A 9,281-nucleotide genomic window follows, 5' to 3' on the forward strand; every position below is an offset into this window, starting at 1 on the left:
GCGGCTCTGCGGCGCTATAGCTCGGAGTGCCGCGGGCGGCTCCCGCTGGCGTCGCGTGCCCGACCAACGGCCGCGGCCGGCCGTCATGAGGCACCTGCCGTACTTCTGCCGAGGGGAGGTGGTGAAGGGCTTCGGCAGGGGCTCCAAGGAGCTGGGCATCCCCACCGGTGAGCGGCGGGCGGCGGGGCGTCTGTAATGCCTCCTGTGAGGGACACCGGCGAGGTGCTTGCCGCGGCCCCCACCGGGTCCCTGGCCTGGGCCCGCGGAGCGGCCGCAGTGCGCCTGCCGGGGAGGCCGGCGTCGGGCGCGGGGGGGTTTCTGTGTTTCCCAGGCAGCCTGAGCGAGAGGCGCCGTGACGGATTGTTCTGCCGGGTAGAGCTCGACAGCTTGTCGGTGAGCTTGAGAGACGCCCCGCTGTCCTGCACCGGTGCCCCTTTGGCATGGCGTACTCCTTCTGTGAACAGGCGTAGCTTGCTCCGTGTTAGCGTTTTTCTGGCTCTTTTTCTTCTAAATAGTTAAGAGTGTTGTAGCCTCTTTCGTGCTATTCTTCCCTTCCCCCTTTTAAAGTAGTCTATTTCATTCTTTTTTTGTTTGTTTAAATTACCTAGTAGTCGTCATAATGATGTACAGGATGTAGATAAATGATCACGTGCACGGTGCTGTGGTGTGGCAGCTTGGAAAATACCCGTTTACATGAACCTCAGATAAGAACAAGAAAGGGAATAGGCATTGGGAGTAGCTGTAGGGAAGAACTTTCATGGGGAATAATGCAGATTTTAAAAAACAGGCAGGTGAACTTGGCGTACAAATAAATATCTTCCTATTGCTCATCTTTGTTTCAGTTGTCTAAACGCAGACAGATGGGTATTTCAAGTGAATTTTAGCCTGACTTAGACACTGAAGTCAACAGTCATGTTGCGCCACTCCTAGCAGGCAAGGAAACTTTTTAAGACCAATTTTGAGGTCTGGATTTATGACAACATTGGTCAATAACTTCAGATTTTTCTCTCTATTGTGTATGAATGGTGCATTGGTGCTAGGGAGCAGGTGGCATAAGTTGTTACTGCTTGTGGGGTTTGACAAAAACTCGGTAACAGTATATTCTTCTAAATCAACTTGTCTTACATGAATAGATCTACTCACATGGGAAGTAGAATTAGTACTTTTGAAAGAATGTTAGGTTCAGTTAGAAGGGAATTTATTTCACTTTAGATATGTAGTTTTCAAAGAAAATTCCGGAAATCCACAGATGCCTCTGAACGGCAATATGTACAAAATTGATTGGTGACAAAATCATGCTATCATTTCTACATATTTTATTTCATAAGTAATTATTTAATTGACAAGTAAATACTCCTGTGATGCTATTTTATAGTGCAGAATAAACTTTTTTTTTAACCTCATCTTTCACTATATTGAAGTTTTGATAGCTATCCTAAGAGAAAAATGCATTCTGACTGGATGTATTGCATGTTTGTTAATTATTGCCATGTAAGAGAATGTGTATAACTATAAAATACTGTATGCCCAACAGATGTGATAACTCTGGTATTATCACAGTGACTGAATTTTATGGCGCTGTTTTGTATTTTGCCAAATGGCATGTTGCATCATTTTCATCATCATCATCAGTGTTAAGCTGGTAAATAGTATGTAGGCAGTTTGGCTTATAAATGAAGATTCTGTTATGTCCTTGACTTACACAAAGTCACTCACACTTTTATACTTTCCAAAATTTTTGCAGCTAACTTTTCTGAGCAAGTAGTTGAAAGCTTTCCATCTGATATCTCTACTGGTATATACTATGGATGGGCCTGTGTTGGAAATGGAGATGTGCATAAAATGGTATTGAGCATAGGATGGAATCCTTTCTATAAGAATTTTAAGAAATCAGTGGTAAGAATTTTGCTTTGTGTGGGATTTTTATTGCAATAAATGAACCAGATGTTGAATTTGAATAAGATAAGAAGCATTTGATCCATAAATGAAATCTAGAAATCCTGTTTTCTCTTAGAAATGTATTTGATACCTATATTGCATGTTTGTATTCTGAAAAGAAAATTCAGTAGCCAGAGAGAATGCAGCTGTAGGTAAATAAAGGTAATTTTCTTCTTTCTATTCTGGCATTATTTAAATAATTCCCAAATAAAAATTTAACAGTATTTCTGAAATGGTGGTTGCTTACAGTGTTGGAAGCTAAGTAAGCATAAACTTGATCGATGCATTGAATTTACTGATTACAAGAGCCCTACCATGAGCTGGAACATATTAATCTATTGCGCTCTGCAGTCTGCCTGCTTTTCATATCAGATGTTGAGGCATCTTAATTTGTAATGATTTTCTATTAGTTCTTTTTTTAAAATGATGGAATCCATACATGACATGTGCTGTGGCTTGATTTACAGAATAAATATTTAAAGGTATATAATAATAGGATGGAGGAGTTGAGTTAAAATTCTGAACTGCAGCAGCTATATTTTTTCATGCTGTCAAGTGCTGGTGCTTTTCCTGATTCTCTCTAAAGAGTTCTATTTTGATGGTTTAAACTGCTTTTATTGGGGCATGAATCTATGCTTCCAAGGTTCTAAGCAGACTCCAGAATGTGCTTGCCTTGTGCAAATGTATACTTAACAGTTTTGTAGCAGACTTTTCTGAGCAAGTACTGAAAAGCTTTCTATCCAATATCTCTGCTGGATCTAGTGTGTGTGTGCCTATATTGGAGACAGAAATTTGTGTGGTTTTGAGCATAAGATGTTGGTTCCTATGTGAGCTAGAAATGCTTTCCTTAAGCCACTTCAGTAAAGATCTTAATAGTTATTTGAATGAAATATTAAGCTCTGTTCCTAATTTGCTGCCTGGAAATTTTTCCTCCAAGAAGTGGTGAAGCATTTCCCCTGAATAATATCTGGGGGTTTTGTTTGTTTTTTTTGTTTGTTTGTTTGGTTGGTTGGTTTGTTTTTTTGGGGGGGGGATATCAGAGTACTCTTAAGTGAATAATTTTTTTTTTTTTAATTCCATGCAAAGTACAATTCTCCTTTCTAACATAACCAAAAGTCCTTGCTTTTTCCTCTGGCATTGTATGTGCTTAACTAAATGTTCCCTTGATTGGTATGTGTTGGGGAGAATTTGAATTAGGGGTATTAGCTACATCTTTACACTGGGGGTAAATAAACTCAAAGTTCATCATAAATGTTGACTTATTTCTCTTCCTTTAGGAAACACACATTATCCACACCTTCAAAGAAGACTTTTATGGAGAAATTCTTAGTATAGTCATAATAGGATATATTCGACCGGAAAAAAACTTTGATTCCTTAGGTCAGTATTGCAGGTCTCCCTCAAACTAGTCTCTTGATTTGTCTTATTCATGCAAGTACTGTGTCTTCAGTCTGTCTTTCCATAATGAGATATTGATCTGTTAACCTTTGAAATTTCAGTAAAATATTTTTTACTAAATGTACAAGTTGTTTTAATTAAAAAAAACCTCCAATGTTTCACACTAAACTGTATTGTCACTTGTCTGAGGAATAATTTTTAAATCACAGTTTTTTTGTAAAAGCATGAGTTTAGCCTGTTAATTTCTTTAAAAAAGGCAGCTCTGTTAGAATTGAAACAGCAATGCTGAAATGTGTGCTGGAACAAGGAGAGAGAAGTGCTTATAATGATGAAAAATGCAACCCTGGTATGGTTAGGAAAAAAAAAACCACATTTCAAACCCAAAGAATTTTGCCTTTCAAATGCCATGGTAATAATTATATTCTACTTCTGGGGCTGTTATCTGGTATTCTGTGGTACATGTTATTTCACTTGCTATTGTGTGCACAGAATTCAGACCAACTTTTAAGTATGCCTGTGCTTATCTTTTTCAGAGGCGCTCATTTCAGCAATTCAAGAAGACATTGAAGAAGCAAAAAGACAGCTAGATTTACCAGAGCATCTTAAACTCAAAGAAGATAACTTCTTTCATCTGCCAGAAGGCAAAATAGTGAACAACCACTAAGCAAACTCATACTGCTTTTTTATTATTATTCTTATTATTTTTCCCTTTGTGGGATTTTTGTTTGTTTTGTTTTGTTCATTTTTCTTTTGTTTGGTTTTTGGTTTAGTTTGGTTTGGGTTTTTTCTGTTTTATTTTATTTTTTTTTTCTCCCCTGTCATTGAGCTTTTACATTTGCACTGCTTTTATAGGTACTTTGTTGTCATATATCTGTTCGGGTAAACTGAGGTTGGAACCAAACATACAAGTTTAATTCAGTTTCCTTGTGTTAATTCATTACTAACCCAATGATGCAAAAGGAGAAGAAGGCTGGTTTAGGTCCTCACAGATAAATTGTGTATCCTGAAGTTACCAGTTGTTCAGAGATCTGAGCATGTGTAGAACATGACCAAAGTTTATCATTACCTCTTCTGACCCCAAGGTGTGGATAGTTCACTTAAGTGAAGAATGTCTGGTTTTAACATACAGAATGTTATTCCAACCTCTTACCAGTTCTATGTCATTCTTGCATCTTAATTTCAAGTAGTAGCTTCGCAAATTTTTGCCATTGATTGAGTCAGAAATTTCCTGTGGTTCAGGAAGCCAATAATTAGATAACTATAGTAGGATTAATTCTCTATAGCTCTTATTTTTTTATATGCTACACAGCTGTCGTGATTGAAACTGTTAATTTAATTGAAGGTATTTATTTTAAGTTTATTTGAAATGGAGGAAATCACTGTTGCTCATTGAGTTACTGGAATCTGAGATGGACTTCTTCATAGTTGACTCTACATAGGACAACACGTGACCTGTAGTTTACTTCTGAGGAAGTATTTCACTAAAATTCAGGAAATGAGTGACAGAATTCAGGAAATAAATGAATGAATAAACTTTAAAGGCTCAGGCATTTAAAAAGATCAGGAACAGTATAACAAGATTTCTGCTCATTTGGCCTTAAGGCAAAGAGGTAATGAAATGCAACTTTACATTTTATGTGCTGCTGGTATTTGTTATTAAAAAATGGGGAGAATCTTGATATTATTCACTACACTGACAATAAAATGGCTGACTTCAAGATTGCTGTTATTGTAAGGCATAGAAAAATCTCATCAAGTCTGCACTAAATGCAGATAAGAGCTAAGGTTTTGGCTGACCAATTAGCCTTTGGGGATTCATGGAATAATATACCAACGCTATAGCGGGGATTGTTATTTATTACAAGTAATTGCAGCTGGTCATACTCTGAAATCTAGGGATAGATAAATGGAGAGGGTACTGTCGGAATTGATAGTAATTTAAATTATGTAACGCATGGTTCCAGATCTATTCTCTTTTTTTTTTCTCATAAATTAGAAAAATTTATATAAATTTTTCTATAAATTTTATTTTTCTAATTTATTTTTCTATAAATTAGAAAAAAATCTATCTGTTAATGAGTGGGATTAGGTAAACTGCAGTGACTTTGTCATAATCATTTTACATCAGCTTGTAACATGGCTGGAACGCTTCCTAAAATTTGAAATAGCTCTGTTGATATGTGTCTACTGTAGTTATGTGTCTCAACTACCATGTACCATTTGGAATGCACAATTTCTGTGGTGTAGTTTTATAAATTTACTCCTTGTCCTGTCCTATGTGAATCCTACTTTTCGATCTAGAGTTTGAGTTTTAACATCATAGCTGTTGGGGCCTTAGTGGCAGGTACTGTCAGGATGTTAGTTCTTTTCATACAGTTTTAACTTTCCACCAGTATCATAGGATGTTATTAGTGAAGAGGTCTTGAGCAAATCAAGGGCTTGTGTTTGCACTGCAGGATATGAGGTGAAATTTTATTTCATTTAAATGAAATTAATTGTTCACCAGTGCTGTTGATAACAGACAGAATGCAGAAGCAGGTGGAGGGGGGCGCAGTTATTAGCAGCTGGATATACTTTCTTTTGAAGAGCAGTGTAACTTTGCGGACTTTTACTATATAGTGTGTTGGAAACTATTTTTTAAAAGTCTGCAGTTTTTTTTTTTTCATTTAAAAAAAGAGGAATTAAGAGAGAATTTTTTTTTTTTGCAAGTATTTGAGGCATTTTTGAGATTGTAATGTCAAAATCTCATATTTTACTTCTTTTAAAAGAATGAAGAAAAGATACACTAGTCAACTGAATATATTGTAAAGAATATATTTAGGAAATAGATTGTTGTTCATAGTGGTACTATAGCTAAATACTCAGAGCCTTCTATAAAGTTGGGGTTTTGCCAGTAATATCATGTGTCTGTTGTGGAAACCATGGTACCTTAAGCTGGTTGTCTGAATAGTACTTCTCTGTATCTGCTAATGAATGCTACTGTTGAAAATTCAGTCACTGTCTGGTTATGGAACCACTGTGCTATCAATAGAGAACAGGGATAAAGGAAAAAAACTTGAAAAACTGTTAGTTTGCTCGCAAGTCTGAGCTTAGGTGTGATATATGGATATACTGAACTATTAAACTGCTCTGTATGTTTGTCTTCAGATTAGAGAAAATACTATGTTCGGTTGGCTGAGTGTACTTGTCCACATTATTTGAGAGAATGTTCTATATTAACTGTTTAGCTGAATTCATAATTTCTAGCACAGTTTAAACTTTATGAAGGGTTATATTTTTTGTATTCTATACAAATAACTGTATATTTCAGTTGATGTTGCTGCTGCACTGTAGCATTAATAAAGGAGCTCTAACTAACAAAGCTGTCTTTCTTGTTGTAGGCTTCCTTTCCTTTTCCACACCTAGCAAAGTTAGTTGTCTCAGCTTTGTGTAAGACTTCTTGAGGATGACTGCCACAAAAGCTAGACACAGAATAATGAGATGTTGTCCAGCCATTCTCGTATGTCTGAAAACCAGCCCCTCTCTGGGTACTTTTGTGCTTTACTGGGAACTTTCTGGGAGCTACAGCCTTTAGAATTCACAGTCTGGAACCTGTGAATCAATTTGTCTGTATGCTTTCTTTCAAAAACTGCTTACTTCTTTGGGGATTCAGATTGAAGAAGTTGCATTCTTGTCCTGTATTCTGCTTCATCTAGGTCAGGGCAAAGATATATCTGTTGCTGCTGAAGGAGAGTCAAGCCTACATCTTAAAACACTTTATTCTGGCTCTGGTCTGTTTTTGCAAAAAATTTCCTCTCATACTTTGACTCTGTGACTGTTCATTTGTAGACCTTTTATATAACCTCTCTGAAGCTGTATCAGGAAGGAATGTAATATCATGGTGGTGTATGTGTGTTTTTTTTTTTTCTTTTTTATCTCATGGACTCTTCAATGTAGGTTTTTAACAACAATGCACCCAGACTTGAGATACAGATTAAAAAAAAAACACCTCAAGCACCTATGCTGTTCAGGGCTTTTCTTCAACACTCAGCACTATCATTTCCAAGCATCTATATTTTCTACTAGGTTTTCTTCTGGAATTAACATGAAATAAAAAGAATACCAGCCTTCAGATGTCTTTTTTAAATTAATATGCTTTATGTACAACTATAAGCTTTTTTAGATGCATGCTTGTATTTTCTGAAGGAGAAAAAAAGTATAGAAAACAAAAACCTCAACCCAAACCTAATAAGTAGAAGGCTTGTTGTGATGGTTGGAAACCTCAGGTTATCTGCTCTTCTAGAGGAACATTTGGGTAGATTTGTGGCCTGTTTTGTTCTTAAATAGGCTGGAGCTTTAAAAACATTAACAATGGCTGTTACTATCTAATTAAGTGCATAACTGAAGGTAATTATTTCTATGTTGATTTATAATGGTTGAGAACCAATCTGACCTCTTGTTTGTGGCTCATAATTGCTAAATGCTTAGTTTCTTTTACTTAAGTTTGCAGTTGGCTTGTTTCCACAGCGCTAAGATTCATATGTGAAAGATGAAGACACAATTCAGTGCAATCAATGAATGCAGTAAGGTTTGTATCTATTATTTTTGTTCCCTATTGATGAGAACATAGGATTAAAAAAAAATATATTTCCATTTTTAATAGTCAATTGAATATAAATCTGCAAAGTCATGCAAAGAAAAAACATCTGTTTTGTAGGTTAAGGAGGTCTGCCTCCTGCTTAAACCTATTCTGAGAAGGGACAATGGAAAAAAGGTGTAATTGCTGACTACTTTACAATGTTTTATACTTTCCGGGGAAAAGTCTTCTGTTGTGTTCACAATTAATGAAGTTTAAGGAGATCTGTGAAATTCAATTTTTAGACATTTTGGGAGTTAGGCAACACCCCTAAATATTTCTGTGCAGTAGGAAACAACCAATAAAAGTAGGAACATATGGGACCCATTTGTAAAGAGAGCAGAAGTTACATGTGCATATGATGTCTACTATTATTTTTGGATCTTAGTAGCCATAAATTTATCTAGTTCATTGCAAATGCATTATGTCCAGTCATCTGTGGTTTGATTACAGAATCGATAACTTATGTATCCATATTCTTGAAAAGGTACTGGTGCTGTTATGATATTTTGTATTAAATTGATTCAACACTTGAAATGACATTTTAAACCCTAATTCCTGATTCTGGTATCTTTGGCATTACCATTTACCTACTAGGTAGAAACAAAAAGAGTGGGGAAAAACTTAGTCTTTCTATTCAGAAGTCCTTTTGAACCCTCAGAACATCTGCTCGTCATCAGGTTGCATGCTTGGCTGTTCCTTAGAATTCAAGCTTGAAATCACACTTGTGGGTTTTTGTTTAGGTTGAGGGTAGATAAAAAAATCTATGGTTAGCACAGCTCTACTCTGCTGAAAGAAATGTACCTACCTCTCCCTGCCTTCCTCATATATATAATGCTAATACATATTTCTCTTGCAATATTTTTCATTTGTCATGAGAAAACCAAATGTCCCAAACCCCATTTGAAATGCTTCCAAGGTAACTTGCATAGTTGAGTTTTTGATATTTTTATCATTCTCTTTGGTTTGAAATTCCAGTCTGCATCTTTGGCCAGAAGTCATGTAATGGTCATACAAGACCTGGAGGCAATCACATGGTGTACAGCAAAAATGTAGTCTGATCTGGGGACTAGTCTATGTGGGAAGGAACTTTGGGCCCCAAGGTGCTTAGACTATAACACAGTGTACTTTCACTTCCTTTCTAGCAGAAATTCAGAATAGGTTCATGGAGAGGAAAGTTTTCCTATATGCGTACATCTATTCCATTGGAAAGAGAAAGGATAACGAGCACTGGAGGAGGTGTGAATTTACAAGACCATTTTGAAAGAGCATTATTAATGAGAGAATAATGAGAGATGATTTTCTAGGAGGGAAAAAAAGTATAAGTAGC

General features: G+C 36.4%; 1 protein-coding gene across 1 annotated transcript; it reads left to right on the forward strand.

The window, feature by feature from the left end:
• On the forward strand, positions 1–4,058 carry RFK (riboflavin kinase). The gene is made up of 4 exons (XM_062641018.1): positions 1–167; positions 1,745–1,896; positions 3,216–3,318; positions 3,870–4,058. Exons 1-4 carry the CDS (start codon positions 86–88, stop codon positions 3,998–4,000), a joined length of 468 nt encoding a protein of 155 aa, XP_062497002.1. The 5' UTR covers positions 1–85; the 3' UTR covers positions 4,001–4,058.
• The last annotated feature ends 5,223 nt before the right edge of the window (positions 4,059–9,281 follow it).

The sequence above is a fragment of the Pezoporus occidentalis genome, unplaced genomic scaffold (assembly GCF_034315485.1).
Source record: "Pezoporus occidentalis ecotype Australia unplaced genomic scaffold, CSIRO_AGI_Poc_V1 ctg117, whole genome shotgun sequence".
NCBI lineage: Eukaryota > Metazoa > Chordata > Aves > Psittaciformes > Psittacidae > Pezoporus > Pezoporus occidentalis.